Source organism: Arachis ipaensis, chromosome B3 (genome assembly GCF_059453495.1).
Source record: "Arachis ipaensis isolate K30076 ecotype BB chromosome B3, ASM5945349v1, whole genome shotgun sequence".
Classification (NCBI taxonomy): domain Eukaryota; kingdom Viridiplantae; phylum Streptophyta; class Magnoliopsida; order Fabales; family Fabaceae; genus Arachis; species Arachis ipaensis.
The window spans coordinates 95,414,701-95,438,631 of NC_142438.1; the positions used below are offsets into that span (position 1 = coordinate 95,414,701).

The following is a 23,931-nucleotide window of genomic DNA, read 5'->3' on the forward strand; positions in this document are numbered from 1 at the left end:
TGGTTTCCTTCGGTTCTGGGATAGAGGGTTCTTGAGTGGGATTTAAGCACTCGAAGGATGTCCTTTGACTGGTGTTCAACGCCAGCTTTGATAGCTCTTTAGGCGTTGAACGCCTTTACTGTCCACCCTTGCTTGCGTTAAACGCCAGTCCCTCTAGCATTCTGGGTGTTGGACGCCCAGCAAGGATGTCCTTGCTGGCATTAACGCCAACTTCCCTGGGTGTGTGGGCATTGAACGCCCAGTGAGGGGTTCCTCACTGGAATAGTTATCAAATCCGGCTCGACCCGGCCGGTTCGACCAGAAACCTGGTCACCCGATCACCTGGATGGGTCGAGCGACTCGTTGAACTGGCCAAGCAATGAACCCGGTGGAACCCGGTTTGACCCGATGGGTTTTGATGAAAATCGGCGACCTGGCCGGGTGATTTGACCCGGTCTGGGTGGTGATTTTTTTTGAAATGCTGAAACGGCGTCGTTCCAATTCATCCCCCCATATTCGTTGAAACTGTGAAAGTGAAACCCTACGCTAATCCCCCCTTCCCCGCATTGCCTCTAAAGTCTAAATCCCTAATGGCATTTGAGACACTTTGAGTGTCTGAGTTCATTAATCGGCAGTCCGTCACCGGCGAACCCTCACCGCCGATACCCCCCAGCCAACCTTGTCCCTCCGTCACTGCCGAACCCTCACGGCCTCACCCTCACCCTCATGACCTCACCCTCGTCACTTTGTCGTCACCTAGTCTCGTCGTCTCGGCCTCACCTCACCAGCGGCAAAAAGTGTGCATCAAAAAGCTCAGAAAGCGTTCGTCTTCTACGGCCTCAGCTCTCCATCACTCTCAGTCTCTGCTCCCTCAGGTCATTTGGGTGGAAGTGGTGGTCGTCAGAAAGCTCAGAAAGCATTCATCTTCTGCCTCAGTGCCTCTGCTCCCTCAGGTCAGTTGCTGTTGTATTTGATTTTTAGAGTTGTTGAACCTGATCATATTTTAGTTGCTATTGTTATGGAATCTGGTAAATAAATTTGATTTTTTAGAGTAGTTGTTGAAGCTGGACGAATTTTAGTTAAAATTGTTCTTGAATTTGGTAGTTGCTGCTGTTGTATTTAGTTTTTTAGGGTTGTTTGTTGCTGGTTGCTGTGTTGATATATGGTAATCGGTATAGAGTTGTTGCTGGTTGCTGCTATTGTATTTACTGTAGTTTTTTAGAGCTATTGTTATTTATTGCTGGATTGTTTAGAGTTATTGTTAGTTGAATCAGTGAACTTTGGTGAAATGGTGGTGGTTGCTGTATTGCTTAAAAACTGATTTAAGCAAATCTTTTGTTGTTGAAAATATTTTTGGTTTTTTTTGCTAAAATTTTAAAAATATCTTCATCTCAAACACCATCAGAAACGCCACGATCTCAAGAACAAGCATCATCAGCAACTCCTACCCCTGATCTTACCACTAAAAGAGTTTATAATAATAGAGGAAAGACTGATCCAGCTTGGGGGTCATTGTAAAGAAATTGTGGAAAAAACAGGAAAAATTACTATGATGTGCATATATTGTGACAAACCTGTTAGGGGAGGTGGGATTAATCGATTGAAGTATCATTTAGCTGGAAAAGGAGGAGATGTTGAGAAGTGTAAAAAGGTTCCACCTGATGTTGCTCATCAATTTGGGCAAAATATTGAAGAATTTATGAATAAGAAAAGGAAAACTCAAGAAAATTATGCAGAAAGTTATGGAGCATGTAATGAGGTTGAAAGAGAATTTGATAGAATGGAAGAGCTTGAAGCACGACAACAACAACAACAACATTTGATAAACCACTATTTAATAGTTTATCATGTACTAATTTGAGTGGTTTTTATCAAGACTTTACACACTTAATCATACAATTCGCATGTTTTGCATTTTCCTTCCTAATTTTGTGCTATGATTGAAAACATGCTTCTTTGGCCTTAAAATTGCTAATTATTAATCCTCTCTTATTACCATTCGATGCCTTGATATGTGTATTAATTGTTTTTAGGGTTATAGGGCAGGAATGGCTTAGAGGATGAAAAGGAAGCATGCAAAAGTGGAAGGAATACAAGAAATTGAAGGAATTGCCAAGCTGTCCAGCCTGACCTCTTCGTACTTAACTGACCATAACCTGAGCTACAGAGGTTCAAATGAGGTGGTTCCAGTTGTGTTGGAAAGCTAATATCCGGGGCTTCAAAATGATATATAATTTGTTATAGTTTCTTTGAAGATAGGTGACGCGCACGCATACATCACGCTCACGCATTGCATCTGCAAAAATCAACGTATCAGAATTCGCCCCCAGCGATTTTTGGGCTGTTTTTGGCCCAGTTCTCGGCCCAAAAAACAGAGATTAGAGGCTACAAAGTGGAGGAATAAACATAACTTCTCATTATTCATAATTTTAGGTTTTAGATGTAGTTTCTAGAGAAAGAGGCTTTCTCCTCTCTCTAGGTTTTAGGATTCCTAGTTTTATGCTTTTGAGTTGGATATTACAAAGAGTTGCTACCTCCGTTGAAGTCATTATTATTCTAGTTTATTTTCTTTTTCCCTTACTCTTTCATATCCTTAATCCTTATTCAGAGTTACAATTGGATTGTTTTTAGAATTTATTAATGCAAGAAGTATTTTTCCATTTAAATTTTATTATTTGTTTAATTGCTTCCAATTGATTTTAATTATCATGTTCCCTTTTTACTTCTCTTATAAGTTTACGAAGATGGTATTCATGTTGACATGGTAGACTCCCAACTTGACTTGGGGATTGATTAAAAGGAGACTCTTGAGTTGGAATGCTCAAGTGATTAGTTAAATTGGAAGTTGTTGGCTAATTCTCTATTTACTAACGCTAATCCTTCCCAAGGGAGAGGATTAGGATTTGCGAATAAGAGTTAGCTCAATCACTTGACTTTCCTTTATTTAGTAAGGGTTAACTAAGTGAAAATAACAACCTTTTGATACTATACTTGAGAAAATCCAACAAGGATAGAACTTCCAATTAATCATTTCCCCAGTCAAGGCTTTTTATTTTGAATACATAAATCTCTTTTAATTTACATTGCTTTAATTCACAATCATTTATTTTTCCACTCCTCATTCCAAAATTTCTCAGAAAATAAAAACCCATAACCAATAGTAACACACCTCCTTGCAATTCCTTGAGAGACGACCTGAGGTTTAAATACTTCAGTTATTACTTTTTAGAGGTTTTGTTACTTGTGACAACCAAACTTTTGTACGAAAGAATTCTTTGTTGGTTTAGAAACTATACTTGCAACGAGAATTTATTTGTGAAATTCTTTACTAGCAGAAAATACGTTCATCAAAATGGCGCCGTTGCCAGGAAATTGCAAATGTGTCTTATTATTGGTTATTGTAAATATTTGCTTTTGCTTGTTTATTTGTTTTTGTTTTTAATTTTTATTAGCTACTATGAATTCTCACCTCTGTCGCTATGAGTTTGGTTCCAATGTTGTTGTAGAGAATGGAAGCTATAATGGAAACATGTATCAAGGTTGGAACAATCAAAGATGGGAGAAGCCACAAGGATTTGATCAACCCTCTTGGCTACAACCCCCTCTAATGCACTATAACCAACAACCATCCTATGATGCATACCAAGACAATAGTTATGGTGGACTCTTTCGTGACAACCAACCTCCACCAAATTACTATGGTCAAGAGCCATTCCAGGGTGCATACCAAGATGGTGAATATGGTGGACCCCCTTGTAGTTACCAACAAGCCCCACCATATGTTTATGAACCACCTCCTCAACATAATTCTGAACCACCACACTCACAAGCCCCTTTCCACCATTCACTTCCATGTGACCCTAATCCTTACCCACCATACCAAGAGCCTTCCAAGCCACACTTCCAAGAACCACCACCTCATTATACACCATCTCCATATCCTCATCAAGAAGAACCACCTCCGTATTATGAACCCTCCTATCCACCCCAACCTCCATTGGATAACAAAACACTCTCTAATCTCATTGATCTCACCTCTAAACTTTAAAATCTTATATTCCACAGGGACCAACCCTCTACCTCCAATATTCAACCCTCAAGCTTTAGTGCACCACCACCCTCCGTGCAAGAATACCCAGATCTATCAATCTGAAAGCAAGATGATCCCAATTATGTTATTGACATGGAACAAGAGAGAAAGGATCGTCTTCGCGAATTCATACTTCATAAGAAGCTTGAGGAGGCCCTACAGGTGGAGGTAGCAGAGACCCTTGAAGATGAAGGAGTAGTTGAAGGGAGTTGTCATGGAAAGAAAGTCATCAAGGAGGAGTACGATTTTATACTAAAACAACTAGACAAAGCAGCAATTATTGAAGAGGAAGAAGTGGTTGTAGACTTAGGAGATGCTGAACCTCCATGGGAAAGTCCAGTCATAGAGCCTCCTTACAAGATGTTTGATGTTGATGTTGAGGAAGGTGTACAACCTCCAAGGCATATCCTGGTTGAAGCCTTTGAGGAGGTTGATCAAGAGATGGATTCAATCATTGATGAATCCTTATCTGCAATTGAATCCTCTCCCATTGGACTTGACATGGAGATTAAATAAGAAAAAGCACAACCTCCCATGCCATTAGTAAGTAATGAAGAAGAGATTGAATTGGAATAAAACTCATAAGAGGAAGAGGTTGAAATTGAAGAAACTTGCAAAGAGGTGGAAGTTGTCAAGGAAGAGCTCAAGGGAATGGAGCTGGAAATCACCTTGCCAAAATTGTTGGAGACCTCTCCCCCAAAGCCATCACCATCTATTCCTTCATTCAAGTGGGTAAATCTTTCATCTCTAAGCTTAATTAGCCCACTTGAATATGCTTTGCTTGAGACGGATGGGCAACTTAGAGCTCTTTGTGGCTATAAGAGTAAGAGGGAGATGGTTAGTGGTAGGAATTGTCATGCAAGGTTCAATATGGTTGCATGCTCCAAATTGAAGTACAAGGGTTGGTATAATTCTCAATTGAATGGATCTAGGAAGTTGTTTGGATATCTCTGTGAGAATTTCGATTGCTCACCACCCAAATGGAAAAATGATGATCAACAAGAAGACGGGTGAAAAAGCAAGGTTTGGGACCCCGGAATTCATTCTAGCAATCAACACTCTTGGGGCCTTGTCACTTGCTTTAACTTGCTTGAAGGCTTTATGCAACTAGTGTGGGATCCCAGAGGCTATTGGAATTACAAACACTGGTGGGGATTCCTAGATGAGTTCAAGCACAAGCCTTCATGACAAGGAGCTCACCAAATATCCAACTTAAGGACTTTAACTAAAAGTGCTAGGTTGGAGACAACTCACCATGGTATAGTGTTTCCTTTTTGTTCTTAGTTTTATTTTATTTTATTTTTATTCGTGTTCATTCATAATTTCTGCATAGTCATCTGCATTCTGCATTTAAAAAAGTGGGGGGGGGGGGGGAGGGATCGACGCGCAAGCATCAACAACGCGCACACGTCGTATGTGTCTGCGCAACTAGACAGAGAGTTACGCGAGAGACACGTGGGAGGGGTGCGTGGCGCACAAGCCACCCCATGCATATGCGCACCGCATGCGTACGCATCCCCTGTAGAAAGTTCAACCCACGCGTAAGCGTCAGCGACGCGTACGCGTGGGAATGAAAATTGGTGTAAAGAGCACATTGAACAGAGAATTGTGTGGCCATGGTGCTGGAGTTGTGCGAGAAGGCTAGTGATTGTGTGACCGACGCGCACACGTCAGTTTGCACTTTTGGCCATCCACGCGTATGCGTGAGCGACGCGCACGCGTCGCATGGTTGTCTCCGTTTTCACGCGTACGCGTAATGCCCGCGCGTGTGTCACGTCCCGTTTTTTTCATTCCTTTCTCCTTTCTTCTCTCTTTTCTCCTTCTTTCCTCCTTCTTTTGTTACCTACTTCTTCTTCATTTCTTCAACTTCTCATCCCTATTCTTTTCCATTTTATTTTACTTAATTTATTTGCACGCTTTCATTCATTGCATTTTAATTTTGTGCATATTTTTATTTTCTTTTCCAAATTTATTATTTTTCCATTGGTGTTAAATTTTCTTATTCAACTGTTACATCTTTTCTTGAATTATTCTGGTGCTTCATGACTTGTTTTATTCTGATTGGGTATTATTATTCATAAGTCAATGCCATTCTTTTGTGATACTTGCATTCCATTTGCATTGATATGCACTTATACTATCTTGCATTACCCACACCCTCTCCCCCATTTGTTGCAATTTTGCACTATTGATATGCCATTTGCTTCTACTGTTTTCTCACTTGCATGTTGTAGCTACCATATAATTGAGACCCCCATTATTTGGCATTAACCCACCCATACTTTATTTATTTTCTTATCTCTATTTCTGGGTTACTTTTCTTCTTTTTCCTCTTCTTTCAGGATGGCCACCGAGAAGGGAAAATAAAAGCTTCTCAATGGGGCAACAGACAAGTCCATCTGCACAATCTATAGAGAAAAGCATCAGTTGGAGTGATCCGTCCACTTGCATATCTTAGCATGCACCGAGGACAGTGCAATCTTTAAGTGTGGGGAGGTCGATACCGACTTCTGTGGGTTAGTTACTTCCTTTTTCAAACACCAATGTTAATTTGTTAGTTGTTGCATTTGCATGTTTGATTGCATGTTTGTTTAATTTTGTGTATATTTTACCACTACTTGACTAAAGTAATGAGTTTCTTTTCAAGATCCCATTTTATAGCATTTCACTAATTTAAATTAAAAATTTTTTGTTAAACTTTTTTGAAGACTGTAAATTAGAACATGAATTATAGCTAAGAACACACAACCTGTGAGATTTGAGCTTAATAACATGGTTACATTATTTAACCATAATATTTTATTCTTGTGTATTTTCTTCTCTATGATTGTAATCTATATTTTGTTCCATTATATATGTCCATTGTTTAGTATATTTACATGCTTGCATATGATTGAGGCCATTATTTGTTATCATCTCACTTATCCCAAATACCCTACCCTTTCAATCACCTTTGTTTACTACCTTGAGCTTTTTAATCCCCTTTGTTCTATATTTTACCACATCACTAGCCTTAAGCGGAAAAACAATTAACTACCCCAATTGAATCTTTGGTTAGCTTAAGATAGAGATTGTGTGCCAATTAAGTGTGGGGAACTATGGGAACTTGGGTTGATGAAAGTGTACAGTGTTTCATTGACAAAATATTGGGAATTTGGGTATCTACTCATGTGAAACCAAAAAAAAAAAAAACATATGCATTGATATGTTATGTTTGCTTTCATGTTTACCATATAAAAAAATAAAAAATATTCAAATAAATAAGTAATTAAATAAGGGGACTGACGTTGGGATTTTTGCCAGTAAAGAATGTCATAAAAACATTCGCGTTGTAGATATAGTCTCTAAACCGACAGAAATTTCTTCGTACAAAAGTTTTGGTTGTCACAAGTAACAAACCCCTTTGAAATTGATAACCGAGTATTCAAACCTCGGGTCGTCTTCTCAAGGAATTGCAGGGAAGTATGTTCTTATTATTGGTTATGCAAAGGTATGTTTTGGGGTTTATTAGGAGGTAAGGAGGGAATATGTTGAATGACAAGTAAAATAAAATAATAACAATAAAATCTCTTGGCAAGGTATAAGAATTGGAATTCCTATCCTAGTTATCCTTATTAGGTGTGAAGAGAATTGGGTTTTAATCCCACTTGGTCATCCTTTATTAAACAAAGGAAGGTTAAGTGGACTGATCAGCTTGATTCTCAAGTCCTAGTCAACTCCTGTGGAGAGACTAGTGTTAGAGCAATCCTAACTCAAGCAAAATCTGCCAATTTCAATCATTTGCTGAGTTTGATAACTCAAGTATCACCAATCACTTGACCAAAGCCAAAAGGGAGAAAATATCTAAATTAATTTAAAAGCAATCTTAAATAGAATAAAACAATCATAAACTGAAATACTTCAAATTGTATTGAATCAAATTAAACATAGGAATCCATAAACCAAATTGGCAACATCTAATAATCAGTTGAAGTAACAGAATGAATAAAAGTATAAGAGAATATAAATTAAAGAACATTGAACCTGGGATTTGAGAGTCACTCTAAAACTAAGAGAAATCCTAAATCCTAATCCTAAGAGAGAGGAGAGAACCTCTCTCTCTAAAAACTACATCTACTCCTAAAATTGTGAATGTGAAAGCCTCCTCATGAATAGATATATTCCTCCACTTTATAGCCTTTAATCTGTGTTTTCTGGGCCGCAAACTGGGTCAAAAACAGTCCAGAATTCGCTGGTTTCGAATTTTGCCACGCTGGATTTCTGTCACTGCAACGCGGCCACATGGATCACGCGGTCGCGTCGCCTAGCGTCAGGGGAACTATAGCATATTATATATCAAATCGAAGCCCCGGACGTTAGCTTTCCAACGCAACTAGAACCGCATCATTTGGACCTCTGTAGCTAAAGTTATAGCCATTTGAGTGCAAAGAGGTAAGGCTGGACAGCTTAGCAATTTCTCCAACTTATTGTATTCCTTCCACTTTTGCATGCTTCCTGTCTATCCTCTGAGCCATTCTTGCCCTATAATATCTGAAATCACTTAACACACATATCAAAGCATCTAATGGTAATAAGAGAGGATTAATAATAAGCAAATATAAGATCAAAGAAGCATGTTTTCAATCAAAGCACATAATTAGGAAGGTAAATGTAAAACCATGCAAATAGTATGAATAAGTGGGTAAAGAGTTGATAAAATCCACTCAATTGAGCACAAGATAAACTATAAAATAGTGGTTTATCAACCTCCCCACACTTAAACACTAGCATGTCCTCATGCTAAGCTTAAGAGAACTATAAAGATGAAGAGGAATGGTAGGATGTATGAAATGCAACCTATCTATATGAATGCAACTACATGCAAAAAATGTTCCTACCTACTTGGTTAAAAATAAATAAGTTCTCCAAGACAAATACAAACCAATTTCCACTAATTCAAATCGTACAATAAAAAGCAAGTAAACTTGTAAGAAGACAGCTCATGAAAGCAGGGAACATAGAATCAAGCATTGAACCCTCACTGGTAGTGTATATCACTCTAATCTCTCAAGTGTATAGGGTTATTCACTCTACTCTTTTCTAGTCATGCTTTCTAAACCTTGTTCTTCATCTAACCAATCAACAATTTTTAATATACCAATGCAAACATCACGAGGTCTTTTTCAAGGTTGTAATGGGGCTAAGGTAAGGGTAAAGGTATATATATGGCTAAGTGAGCTTTATAAATTGAATCTTTAATTAACCTAAACTTTCACCTAACATACATATACTTTATATAATTCTAATTCATGCCTAGCTACCCAAGATTCCCACTTTTACATCACATACTCATGTATCAACTTTTTCTTTTTAATTTATCACATGTGCATTGATTTTTTTCATTAACTCAACATTGGGGTAATTTTGTCCCCTTATATATATATATTTTTTTTTTCTCGTTTTTTTTTCTTTTTTTTTTTTGAATCATAAAAGCAAACATAACTTATCAATGCACATGGATTTTCCATTATTTTTCTATTTTGATTTTTCATGAGTAGGTTCCCAAATTCCTAATATTCAAATAAATTAGAAACATGATACATTCCCTTATTAACCCATGTTCCCACAGTTTCCCCACACTTAATTGTTACACAATCCCTATCTTAAGCTAACCAAAGATTCAATTTGGGATATTACTTTTGTTTTTCTGCTTAAGGCTGGTGATGTGGTAAAATAGAATAGAAGGGGATTAAAAGGTTCAAAGTGGCTAACAAGGGTGATTTAAAGGGGTAGGCTTATTTGGGATAAGTGAGCTAATAACAAATAATGGCCTCAATCATATGCAAGCATGTAAATACACTAAATAATGGACATATAGATTGGAACAAAATATAGATTACAATCATAGAGAAGAAAACACACAAGAATAAAAATTTATGGTTAAATAATGTAACCATGTAAATAAGCTCAAAATCTCACAGGTTGTGTGTTCTTTAACTCAAAAACCACGTTCCAAATACAACTTCAAACAAGTTTTAATATAAAATTTTATTCAAATTAGTGAAATTCTCTAAAAATTTTCTTGAAAAAGAAAATATTATTTCAACCAAGTGGTAAAATATGCAAGAAAATCAAATAATCATGCAATCAAACATGCAAATGCAACAATTAACAAGGAAAATAAAATATTGGTGTTTGAGAAGAAAATAGTAACCCGTGGAGATCGGTATCGACCTCCCCACACTTAAAGATTGCACCATCCTCGGTGCATTCTAAGATGTACAAGTGGATGGGCTGCTCCAACTGATGCCTTTCTCTATAGATTGTGCAGATTGACTTGCCTGTCTCCCCATGTAAACGTCTTTCGGTTGTCTTCCGGGTTGCCATCCTGAAAGAAAAAGGGAAGAAGAGTAACCCAGAAATAAAGATAGGAAAATAAATAAAACATGGGTTGATTGATGCCAAATAATGAAGGTCTCAATTACATGGTAGCTACAACATGCAAGTGAGAAAACAATAGAAGCACATGGTATACCAGTGGTGCAAAAATTTGCAACAATGGAGAAGAGAATGGGGAAGGAGATATAATATAAATTCATGTCAATGCAAAAGTAATACTGATATAAAAGATTGGCATTGATTTAAATAATATTACTCAATCAGAACTAAACAAGTCATTAAGCACCAAGAAAATACCAAAAAAGATGTAACAGTTGAATAAGAACATTTGAACACCAATAATAATTTTAGAAAAATAAAAATATGCAATGAATGAAAGTATGCAAATAATTTAAATAAAATAGAATGGAAGTGAGAGAAAATAGGAAAGGAAGAAGAAAGAAATAAGAAAAGATAAGACGAATAAGGATTCGGAGAAGAAAAGAGAAGAAAATTGGCACTAATCTGGATAGGTTGTGCGACGCTGGCGACGCGGTCGCGTGGGTGACGCGGTCGCGTGGTGCGCGATAAGGTTGGGTGACACGGACGCGTGGGGCATGCGATCGCGTGACTCGATTTGTGCTAGTGGCGCGAGTGCAGCCTCGCGGTCGCACAACTCTCTGTTCAAAACTTAGTATTGCCAAAATCCAGGGTGATGCGGTCGCGTGGGGCATGCGATCGCATGAGTGGCCTTATTTCCAATACGATGCGGACGCATGGGGCACGTGTTCGCATGGGAGGGCTTGGGCTGCCAGCACGAGTCCAGCCCAACTCCAGCACAACTTTCGGCCATGCACCCTTTTTACGCCGATTTCAGGTCATGCGGCCGCGTGGGTGACGCGGTCACGTGGGAGGCCATTATTCCCATATGACGCGGTTGCGTGGGGTGATTTGTGCCATTGGCACGCCTCCAGCGCTGCTCCTACGAAACTCTCTATTCATATTAATAGTGTCTCCCATCTCCTTGCGACGCGGACGCATTGCTGATGCGGTCGCGTCGCGTACTCGCTTTTTTTTTTTTAATCTGAAAAGATGCAGAATGCAGTGTTAATATGAATGTGATGCAAAACTCCAGGTTCAATAAAATAAAATAAAACTTGAAAATAAACAAAACTAAATAAAATTAAAATTGAAAAAGGAACGATCATACCATGGTGGGTTGTCTCCCACCTAGCACTTTTAGTTAAAGTCCTTAAGTTGGACATTTGATGAGCTTCCTGTTATGGTGGCTTATGCTTGAACTCATCCAGGAATCTCCACCAGTGTTTGTGATTCCAGTAACCTCCGGGGTCCCAAACTAGGCATGTAAAACCCTTGAGCAGCTTCAAAAAGATTCTTAGGCTCCCGGGGTGTTGGATGTCAGAACAGATTCCAGGATCCCAAACCTTGCTTTTACACCCGTTTTTGTCTCGATCTGCATTTTTCCAGCTGGGTGATAGGTGATCTGAATTCTCACTACAGCGACCAAACAGCTTCCAAGACCCATTCAGTTGAGCTTTATACCAACCTTTGTGTTTGAACTTAAAGCTTCCAACCATGATGAACCTTGCAGGACAATTCTTACCACTGGCCATCTTCCTCCTACTCTTAATGTCACAAAGAGCTCTAAGTTGACCATCCGTCTCCAGTAGCCCATATTCAAGTGGAATTAGAAAGCTAAGGGATATGAATTTTACCCACTTGAATGTTGTGAAGGATGATGGCAACTTAGGGGGAGGTATTTTTAATGAAATTGCAAGTTCCACTCCCTTGTGCTCTTCTCTGATAATTACCACCTCTTTGCAAGCTTCTTCAATTTCAACCTCTTCCTCTTGGCAGCTCTCTTCCAATTTAATCTCCTCTTCATTGCTTTCCAAGGGCATGGGAGGTTGTGCTTATTCTTCTTGAATCTCCATCTCTTGATCAACCTCTTCCAAGTCTTCAACTATAACATGCTTTGGAGGTGGTACACCCTCCTCAGCATCAAATTCAACCGTCTTGGAAGGAGGCTCTATGTCTTGACTTTCCCATGGAGGTTCTGCATCTCCTAGATCTTCAACCAACTCTTCTTCTTGAACAATGACAACTTCTTCTACTTGTTCTAGTACGAACTCATTCTCTGTCTTGCCCACTGGAGTTTCTGGTATTTCTTTCATGCTCTGCTCTTCATTGGGCTGTCCACATGGAGCTGTGGCTGATCCTTGTGTATTTGAGCGCCTAGAAACCCATTGAATTATCGCTTGCTCCAGTTGTTGAATGGTTGTTTGAAATTTAATTACTGTTTCTCTTAGGTGAGCCTCTGCTTCTCGGGTTGCTGGACTTGGACATGACACAAAGGAAAGTGGTGGTGATTGGGAGTGATTGGATTGGAATTGGGGTGGTTCTATATATAGTTCATATGGCTCATAAGGTGGTTGGTATGGTGGTTAAGGGTTAGGGTCATATGGAGGTGAATGGCGAAAAGGGGCTTGTGAGTTTGGTGGTCCAAAGTTATGTTGAGGAAAGGGTTCATAGGCATATGGTGGTGGTTGTTGATAGTCCATTGGAGGTGGTTGTTGCCATGAGGATTGATCAAGTCCTTGTGGCTCCTCCCATCTTTGATTGTTCCAACCTTGATGCCTATTCTCATTGTAATTTCTTCTTCCTAAAACATAATTGTAACCAGACTCATAGCCAAAGGGGTGAGAGTTCATAGTAAATAGAAATTAAAAATAAAAATAAATTGAAATTAAAAGGTTATTTAAATTTTTAATTTGAAAATTAAATTTTGAAAATTGATTTTTGAAATAAGATAAGATAAAATAAAAATTTTAAAATAAAAACCAATAACCTCTTAACTTAAGAAAAAGCAAAAATAAAAATAAAAACAAATAAACAAGCAAAAATAAAATATTTACAATAACCAATAATAAGGCACACGTTTGCAATTCCCCGGCAACGACGCCATTTTGACGTTGGGATTTTTGCCAGTAAAGAATGTCATAAAAACATTCGCGTTGTAGATATAGTCTCTAAACCGACAGAAATCCCTTCGTACAAAAGTTTTGGTTGTCACAAGTAACAAACCCCTTTGAAATTGATAACCGAGTATTCAAACCTCGGGTCATCTTCTCAAGGAATTGCAGGGAAGTATGTTCTTATTATTGGTTATGCAAAGGTATGTTTTGGGGTTTATTAGGAGGTAAGGAGGGAATATGTTGAATGACAAGTAAAATAAAATAATAACAATAAAATCTCTTGGCAAGGTATAAGAATTGGAATTCCTATCCTAGTTATCCTTATCAGGTGTGAAAAGAATTGGGTTTTAATCCCACTTGGTCATCCTTTATTAAACAAAGGAAGGTTAAGTGGACTGATCAGCTTGATTCTCAAGTCCTAGTCAACTCCTGTGGAGAGATTAGTGTTAGAGCAATCCTAGCTCAAGCAAAATCTGCCAATTTCAATCACTTGCTGAGTTTGATAACTCAAGTATCACCAATCACTTGACCAAATCCAAAAGGGAGAAAATATCTAAATTAATTTAAAAGCAATCTTAAATAGAATAAAACAATCATAAACTGAAATACTTCGAATTGTATTGAATCAAATTAAACATAGGAATCCATAAACTAAATTGGCAACATCTAATAATCAGCTGAAGTAACAGAATGAATAAAAGTAGAAGAGAATATAAATTAAAGAACATTGAACCTGGGATTTGAGAGTCACTCTAAAACTAAGAGAAATCCTAAATCCTAATCCTAAGAGAGAGGAGAGAACCTCTCTCTAAAAACTACATCTACTCCTAAAATTGTGAATGTGAAAGCCTCCTCATGAATAGATGTATTCCTCCACTTTATAGCCTCTAATCTGTATTTTCTGGGCCGCAAATTGGGTCAAAAACAGTCCAGAATTCGCTGGTTTCGAATTTTGCCACGCTGGATTTCCGTCACTGCGACGCGGCCGCATGGATCACGCGGTCGCGTTGCCTAGCGTCAGGGGAACTATAGCATATTATATATCAAATCAAAACCATGGATGTTAACTTTCCAACGCAACTGAAACCGCGTCATTTGGACCTTTGTAGCTAAAGTTATAGCCGTTTGAGTGCGAAGAGGTCAGGCTGGACAGCTTAGCAATTTCTCCAACTTATTGTATTCCTTCCACTTTTGCATGCTTCCTGTCTATCCTCTGAGCCATTCCTGTCCTATAATATCTGAAATCACTTAACACACATATCAAGGCATCTAATGGTAATAAGAGAGGATTAATAATAAGTAAATATAAGATCAAAGAAGCATGTTTTCAATCAAAGCACATAATTAGGAAGGTAAATGTAAAACCATGCAAATAGTATGAATAAGTGGGTAAAGAGTTGATAAAATCCACTCAATTGAGCACAAGATAAACCATAAAATAGTGGTTTATCAGGGACAAAATTACCCCAATGTTAAGTTTAATAAAAGATCAATGCATATGTGGAAAAAATTAAAGAAATATTTGGTACATGAGTATGTGAAATATGCAAAAGTGGGAATTATGGGTAGCTAGGCATGATTTTAGAGTTACATAAAGTGTGTGTGTGTATGTTAGGTAAGAGCTTAGGTTAGTCAAAGATTCATATTATAGCTCACTTGGCCATACATATATCCTCACCCTTACCTTAGCCCCATTACAACCTCGGAAGACCTCATGATGTTTGCATTGGTATACTAAATTTTTTTTGATTGGTTAGATGAAGAACAAAGTTTAGAAAGCATGACTACAGAAGAGTAGAGTGATCAACCCTAGACATTTGAGCGATTAGAGTGCATATACACTACCAGTGAGGGTTCAATGCTTGATTCTATGTTCCCTGCTTTCATGAGCTATCTTCTTACAAGTTTACTTGTCTCTTATTGTGTGATTTGAATTAGTGGAATCTGATTTATGTTTGTCTTGAAGAATTTGTTTACTTTTAACCAAGTAGGTAGAAGTATTTTTGCATGAAGTTGCATTCATATAGATAGGTTGCATTTCATAAGTTTTACCATTCCTCTTCACTCCTTTAGTTCTCTTGAGCTTAGCATGAGAACACGCTAATATTTAAGTGTGGAAAGATTGATAAACCACTATTTTATAGTTTATCTTGTACTAATTTGAGTGGTTTTTATCAAGCCTTTACACACTTATTCATACAATTCGCATGTTTTACATTTTCCTTCCTAATTTTGTACTATGATTGAAAACATGCTTCTTTGGCCTTAAAATTGCTAATTATTAATCCTCTCTTATTACCATTCGATGCCTTTATATGTGTGTTAAGTGTTTTCAGGGTTATAGGGCAGGAATGACTTAGTGGATGGAAAGGAAGCATGCAAAAGTGGAAGGAATACAAGAAATTGAAGGAATTGCTAAGCTGTCCAACCTGACCTCTTCATACTTAACTGACCATAGCTTGAGCTACAGAGGTCCAAATGAGATGGTTTCAGTTGCGTTGGAAAGCTAACATCTGAGGCTTTGAAATGATATATAATTTGTCATAGTTTCTTTGAAGATAGGTGACGCACACGTGTGCATCACACGCACGCGTCACATCTGTGAAAATCAGCGTATCAAAATTCGCCCCCAGCAATTTCTGGGCTATTTTTGGCCCAGTTATCGGCCCAAAAAACACAAATTAGAGGCTGCAGAGTGGATGAATGAACACAAATTCTCATTATTCATAATTTTAGGTTTTAGATGTAGTTTCTAGAGAGAGAGGCTCTCTCCTCTCTCTAGGTTTTAGGATTCCTAGTTTTATGCTTTTGAGTTGGATATTACAAAGAGTTGCTACCTCTATTGAAGTCATTATTATTCTAGTTTGTTTTCTTTTTTCCTTACTCTTTCATATCCTTAATCCTTATTCAGAGTTACAATTGGATTGTTTTTAAAATTTATTAATGCAAGAAGTATTTTTCTATTTAAATTTTATTAGTTTTTTAATTGTTTCTAATTGATTTTAATTATCATGTTCCCTTTTTACTTCTCTTATAAGTTTACAAAGATGGTATTCATGTTGACAGAGTAGACTCCCAACTTGACTTGGGGGTTGATTAAAAGGAGACCCTTGAGTTGGAATGCTCAAGTGATTAGTTAAATTGGAAGTTGTTGGCTAATTCTCTATTTACTAACGCTAATCCTTCCCAAGGGAGAGAATTAGGATTTGCGAATAAGAGTTAGCTCAATCACTTGACTTTCCTTTATTTAGTAAGGGTTAACTAAGTGAAAATAACAACCTTTTGATACTATACTTGAGAAAATCCAACAAGGATAGAACTTCCAATTAATCATTCTCCCGGTCAAGGATTTTTATTTTGAATACATAAATCTCTTTTAATTTACATTGCTTTAATTCACAATCATTTATTTTTCCATTCCTCATTCCAAAATTTCTCAGAAAACAAAAACCCATAACCAATAGTAACACACCTCCCTGCAATTCCTTGAGAGATGACCCGAGGTTTAAATACTTCGGTTATTACTTTTTAGGGGTTTTGTTACTTGTGACAACCAAACTTTTGTACGAAAGGATTCTTTGTTGGTTTAGAAACTATACTTGCAACGAGAATTTATTTGTGAAATTCTTTACTAGCAGAAAATCCGTTCGTCAACATTCAAGGACAAGGTTGCCACCACCTGCAGCTAGGAAAGGGGAAAAAACTACTAGAATAGAGACTTTTTCCATCTTCAACAACACCTGGAGCCCAACCAACGATAAAAAGTGTATTGCAAAATAAAGAAATTGTGAAAAAATGTGACATTGCCATTGCAAAGTGGATGGTTGATGCTTCTGTGCCATTTAATACAGTTAATTCAGCATATTACCAACCAATGATCGATGCTATTGCAAACATTGGTGCAGGATATAAAGGTCCAAAGTTTGGTAGAGTTCGTGGGTATTTGTTGAGTAAGTTGGTGGAGGATGTGAAAAAGATTATTAAACGGTATCGTGAAATTTGGAAGCAAACTGGATGTACTATCATGGCTGATAGATGGACTGATCGTTGTAGGCACAGTTTAATTAACTTCTTGGTTTATTGTCCTAAAGGAACTATCTTCCTAAAGTCTGTTGATGCTTCTCATGCCTCCAAGACTGCTGAATTATTGTTTAGGCTTTTTAAGGATGTTGTCAACTTTGTCGGTCCTGAAAATGTTGTTCATATAGTGACAGACAATGCTGCAAATTACGTTGCTGCTGGAAGGTTGTTAGAAGCTGAATTTCCTAAGTTGTATTGGTCTCTTTGTGTTGCGTATTGTATTAATTTGATGTTGCAACATATTGGAAAGTTGAATGAAGTGAGACAGTTTCACATGCTTCAAAGATTACTAAATACATATATAATCATTGTCATCCACTGTATCTGATGAGGATGTTTACCGGTGGACGAGAAATACTTCGTCCAGCTCGAACTCGCTTTGCTACCAATTCATAGCTTTGCAGAGTATTCTGGCTCAAAAAGATGCATTAAGAGCTATGGTAACTTCTAAAGAATGGATAATCTCAGCCTACTCCAAAGAAGCTAAAGCTAAAACATTTGTCGATCAAGTTTTAGACTCTAAGTTTTGGAATCAATGTACAAATGTTGTCAAGCTTACTGAGCCACTTGTTCGTGTGCTTCGTATTGTGGATAGTGAAGATAAAGCTGCAATGGGTTTTCTTTATCAAGCTTTTAATAAAGCTAGAGAAGAGATGGTGAAGAGGTTTCAATGAAGAAAGAAGATTGTGGAGCCTTACTTGAAGATTTTGGATACTCATTGGGATTCACAACTTAAAAAAAATCTTCATGCTGCTGGCTATTGGTTAAGCCCTGCTTTTCGATTCAATGCTGCTGAATTTGAAAAACATAAGTAAACCACTTCTGGCCTACTAGATGTAATTGAGAAATATTTATATGATGATCCAAAATAGAATACTAAGTTGACAAGTGAGAAGAGAATATATTCTAATGCTGAAGATGATTTTGGAAGACAATCTGCACTGCGTGAACGAAGCACAGTGATGCCAGGTAAATATTTATTTAGTTTTATCTTTCTTTATTCATTTATTTATTTAAAAAAGCTAATTGTAATGCATTGCCTCTTTTGATTTTAAGACCAATGGTGGGAATCTTATGGAACTGGAGCACCAAATTTACAAAAATTAGCCATTCGTGTTTTAAATCAAACTTGTAGTTCTTCTGGTTGTGAGCAAAATTGGAGTATTTTTGAACACATCCACACAAAGAAGAGGAGTCGGTTAGAACATCAAAAGCTTAATAATCTTGTTTTCGTTCATTATAACTTGAGGCTACAACAAAGGTATTGATGCATTCGCACTTTAGCTAGTTTAACTAGTTAGTTTAGTCAATTTTAGTTCAATTTCATGCATATTACTCAAATAAATAAGTACTTAAATGGATTCTCTCATCATACCTTGATAAATTGAGGACTAAATGAATTTCGCTCAATTTCATGCAAACAATTGAAGAAAAGTATGAATGAGTGAGTTATCTAAAGATAGTTGCTCAAGGAACACATTTGATGTAATGCTATTCTGTTTTGTGATCATAATAGGGGAAGAAGAGCATAGCGCTATGCTCACTTAAGCTTGAAGAACGGTATGTTCTCCTGCAGCACAACCCTGAGCGCTACGCTTTCTTTACAAGAGCGCTCTGTGTTTGTGTGCGTACGCACATGAGGAGCAACGCTCTTCACCAAGAGCGCTATGTTCTCCACCCAAGAGCGCCTACAATACAGAAGTTGGAAAATTTAGCTGGCGATGCGTACGCGTGGGTGACGCATACGCGTCAAAGTGATTTTTTAAAGACCACGCGACGCGTACACGTGGGAGCAATAATTCTGAACAAGCACGCGCATGCATGGATGAAGCGGCAGCGTGGAAATGGCACTTTTGGAAGACCACACATATGCGTGGATGATGCATACGCGTGGGAAAGCGCACTTGGAAAGAACGCTACACTCGCCTGGAGAGCGCACCAAAGAGGACGCGTACGCGTAGGTGACGCGTACGCGTGACAAGCGCTACAGAGAGTAATGACGCGCACGCGTAGGTGACGCGTATGCGTGGAAAGTGCCAGAATGATGAACGACGCGTACGCGTCGATGCATGAGCACTCCGCTCTCCTAAAGAACGCTATGTTCTCCTGGAGCAGAATATTCCACCAACTAAAAAGCCCATTTTGAAGAGTTTCCAAGTACACTTGAAGAAGCAAGTACACGAGTATAAGTAGTTGGCATCTGGGATTATTTGTGACGGCTTCTGGATCAACTTTTTCAGCTTCTTTTTCTTTTTAGATCTCTTTTGTACTTTGGCACTTTTGAATTTACTTTCTGCTGAGACTCTGCATCACTTTTCTTTCTGTTTACAGTTTTGTTTTCCAGTTTTAAATTTTACTCTTCCAGTTTCATTTTCGTTTCCAGACTTATTTTCTTTTTTTGTTTTATGCTTAATCTAATTTCCAATTTTAGAATTCTGTTTGAACTTAGAGCTATGAGTCACTAAACCCCAATTTCATTAGGGGGAGGAGCTCTATTGTAATTATAATGAATCAATGAAATTCTTCTTCTTCTCAATTCATTTGGGTAGCTATAGGATAACTTCTGTTTTGATTGTGAATTATTCACTCCGGAAGGGGTTTAATTCAACTGATTGCTTGTGTGAGCCTCGGAAGGGGAATCACTTGCATTAGAATTGAAGCTCTATCCTTCACAATTCTCTTAACCAACACCATTCGAGAGGAATTGAGGTTTTGAGAGTTTGTGTGGCTTATGGATAAGAGAATGTTCTCTAACTCTTCTCATGACAATTAGATCAAGGAATTGGCAAGAATGATTGTGATTAGAGAGATTGGATTGCCAAGGAATTGGGATCCAATCAATTTCAATCCGCCATAGATCTACTCTTATGATTGAGAAAGGATTTGAGACCCATTTGGTTCATGATAGATTATAGTATCTCCAATCCCTGATGAATCATTTTCTTTGAAATTCTGAATTTAGATCTCTCTGCATTCACTTTAATTGAAATTGTTCACAGCTGTTTTGATTCCCAAACCTAATTCCTTTTATAATTCATGCAATTTAACTTTCACTGCAATTTAGATTCTGCAATTTTACTTTCTTGCACTCTAAGATTCAAGTTATTTACGTTTCTTGCAATTTAAAATTCAGTTCTTTTACTTTCTTGCTCTTTAAGTTTTAGTCATTTACATTTCAGTTTTTATTTCCTTGCACTTTAAGTTTTTGCTTTTACATTTCCAGTCCTTTAATTTATTCTCCCTTACTTTCTATTATTTAAATTCCTTGTCATTGCAATTTAATTTCATGCTGAATATATCAAGAAACAACACAAATTGTCTGCCTAACTAGAACATCATTTAACTAAAATTGCTTAATCCACCAATCCTTGTGGGATCGACCTCACTCTCAGTGAGTTTTATTACTTGATGCGACTCGGTATACTTGCCGGTAGTAAATACGTAAGAAATCTAATTTTTACGTATCAGGTATCTTCTATAATTATTTATCTAATTTTAAAAAGTATTGTTCATTAAAATTTAATCTTTAGTTTAGTAATTACATAACTTGATAACATAGAAATCTAATGAGAAAGCAAAGCTATGATCCAATTTGTCTTAATACATTTGGTGACCATTCGGATTGGATATTGGAAGATTCACCGCCGTTTTTAACTCCTAAAGAGGTTGATGTTCTATGAAATGATTTGACAAATATGTCCATTCAACCAACTTTGGATGATCTTGGTAAATTCTTCAATTGCTTGAATATTTTAATTGTCAGTTGCTATTACGAATTATTCTTGATATTGATTTGTCATAAATGCACAAATGTAGATCAATTAAATTTGGAGGATGACCAAGATAATGATGGACCAAGTAACAGTGCTATGGAAGATATGGATGCAAATCAAAATGAGGGAAATGTTGATCAAGCTCCTCATTTGTCCTATGAAGATGTTGATGCCGACTTTTAGCTCACCCCTTGGACTTGATTTAATGATTGTGTTATCTTTAACTTGCTCTTATTGATTTAAATTGGGAACATATTTTATACTAGAAACTAGTTTATTAACTCTTCTTTTAGATTACTAGTTATGTTTAAGACTTGATATTTGATTATTAATGTTTGTAAGACTCGCATTTTAAGTTTTAAGACATTATTTCAATTTTATTAATATAATTTTATATTTTTTTAGTTATGACCGGGTTAACCAGGTGAATTAGTAACCCACACCGGTTGAACTAGTAACCCGATGACCCGGTCATATGACCGGGTTGATTACCGGTTCGGTTCTGATAACTATGCTCACGGGCGTTCAGTGCCAGAGTGGCTGCATGATTGTGTGTTGAGCGCCCAGTGAGAGATTCCTCATTGGTGTTCAGCACCAGAAAGCCTACCTGGTTGGGCGTTGAACGCCCAGTGAGGGGTTCCTCATTGGCGTTCAGCGCCAGAAAGCCTGTGTGTTTGGGCGTTGAATGCCCAGCCAGTGCTCCCTAGCTGGTGTTCAATGCCAGTTTTGCTGCTAGGATGGGCGTTGAATGCCCAGTGAGGGCTTCTTCACTAGCGTTCAGTGCCAGGCTTGCTGCCATTGTGGGCATTGAATGCCCAGTGAGGTCTTCCTTATTGGCGTTCAATGCTTTTCCAGTCTCTCCAGACTCGGCCTCTGCCTCATTGAAAAGTATCAGATTTGAACTTAAGCCAAGATCATACAGGGCTTTGTCAAAAAAGATCTTTCCAGTACTCCATAGGATCTGAAAGCTCCATGGATCTGGCATCTTCCTTGGAAGCTCATGCTGAATTAGGATACTGTACTTCTCAGTAAGTATCTCTATTCCATCTCTCCTTAGGTCCTTCTTTTCAAATACCTCTGTAAAAGAGATATTAACTTGCAGTTCCTTAAGGGTTGCTAGGGAATGAGCCAACTGCTCATCTGCCAATTCTTTCTGCACGCCAAGGAAAGATAGCTCCTGAGGTTCTTTCACCTTTGCAAGAGCGAGCTCTGTGATAATCACAGACTCCTCTTGCACGCCTAGAGAAGAATCAACTTGAGGTTCCTTCTCTTCTGTAGGGGCGTGCTCAATGGCATCCTTAGGATCCTCCTGGATCTTGATTGCCTTCAGTCCCTCAGTAGTAAGCTCCTAAGGTTCGGCCTTTTTGGTGAAGACTACTGTCCCACCTTCTTTTAAGGTCTCCTTCCCAAAAAGCATCGGGCTTTCTGTGAGGGCCCTATAGGGATGCACTTCCTCAAACAACTCAATAGGCAGAATATTACCCTGCTTAGGTGTCCACTGGTTATGGGTAAGAATGTCTCCTTGAGGGTAGTTACCACTCATATCACAAGGAACATTATAAACCTCAGCATGGGGTGCAGCTACAATCTCCATATTTAGAACGTCTGTCCTAACTAGAGTCTGAACATCTGTTGCTAACTTAGCCAATCTCTGCAAGGGAGAGAACCTATTTAGGAATCTAGTAATAACCTGATCCCAAGTGTTCATACTTCCTTTAGTTGCAATATCCCACCAATCTTTTACTCGATCTTTCAGAGCAAATGGGAATAGTTTTAGCTTATGGAGTTCTGGATCCACTCCATTAGTCTCTGCAGTGTCACAGAACTACAGGAAGTCAGTGATAAATTTACTGGAGTCTTCCTGTGGATGTCCATGAAATTGGAACTTCTGCAACACTAATGCAATATGTTATGGGTTGATGTCAAAGCTTCTTGCTCTGATAGGAGGTACATTGATACTTCCTCCACAGAAATCAGGATTGTAGCCACCAAGCATCTTTCTTGCCTATTTTCCAGGTTCGGCCATGTCTCCTTTTTCTTGTTTAAAGTTTTCTGAAAGGTTTCTTCCAGAGTGTTGTGCTTTAGCTTGTTGCAAGAAGCTCCTCCTTAAAGTCCTTTCAGGTTTAGGATTAGGAGTTAAGAGGGGTTCTTTATCCCTGTTCTGGTCATAAACAAGAAGAAAAGAAAAAGAAAGAAAAGAAAAAGACTTTCTATGCCAATAGACAAGAAGCTCCTCCTTAAAGTCAGATGTGAAGAAAGAAGAGGAAGGAAGATGGAAAGGAAATCACAAGAAAACCTTTTGTGCCAATTGGCAAGAAGCTCCCAGTGAGATGTGAAGAAGTGAAGATGGAAGATGAGAGACAAGAAAAGTTCGAATAATAGAGATAAGAAGAGAAGAAGTATAAATAGAAAAAGTAAATAAGAATTAAAATATTTTTCTTTTTATTTATTTATCAATTAATTTCAAAAATTAGTTAACTAATTTAAAAAGAATTTAAAATTTAAATGTTAAACATCGAAAATAGAAGAGAGAGAAGATGAACTTTTCAAAAATTAAGAGAGATGAGAGTTAGTTAGGTGGTTTTGAAAAAGAAGAAAGAGAAGAAGAGAGATATTGTTTTCGAAAATTAAGAAAGAGATGAGAGTTAGTTAGGAG

At 37.8% G+C, this 23,931-nt stretch overlaps 1 protein-coding gene across 1 annotated transcript; it reads left to right on the forward strand.

Moving 5' to 3' along the window:
- The first annotated feature begins 17,242 nt into the window (after nt 1-17,242).
- On the forward strand, nt 17,243-21,458 carry LOC148571651 (uncharacterized). Its single transcript, XM_088507302.1, has 4 exons — nt 17,243-17,822; nt 17,971-18,158; nt 19,019-19,062; nt 21,266-21,458. The coding sequence occupies exons 1-4, from the start codon at nt 17,243-17,245 to the stop codon at nt 21,456-21,458; spliced, it is 1,005 nt and encodes a 334-aa protein (XP_088363428.1).
- Nucleotides 21,459-23,931: the final 2,473 nt, after the last annotated feature.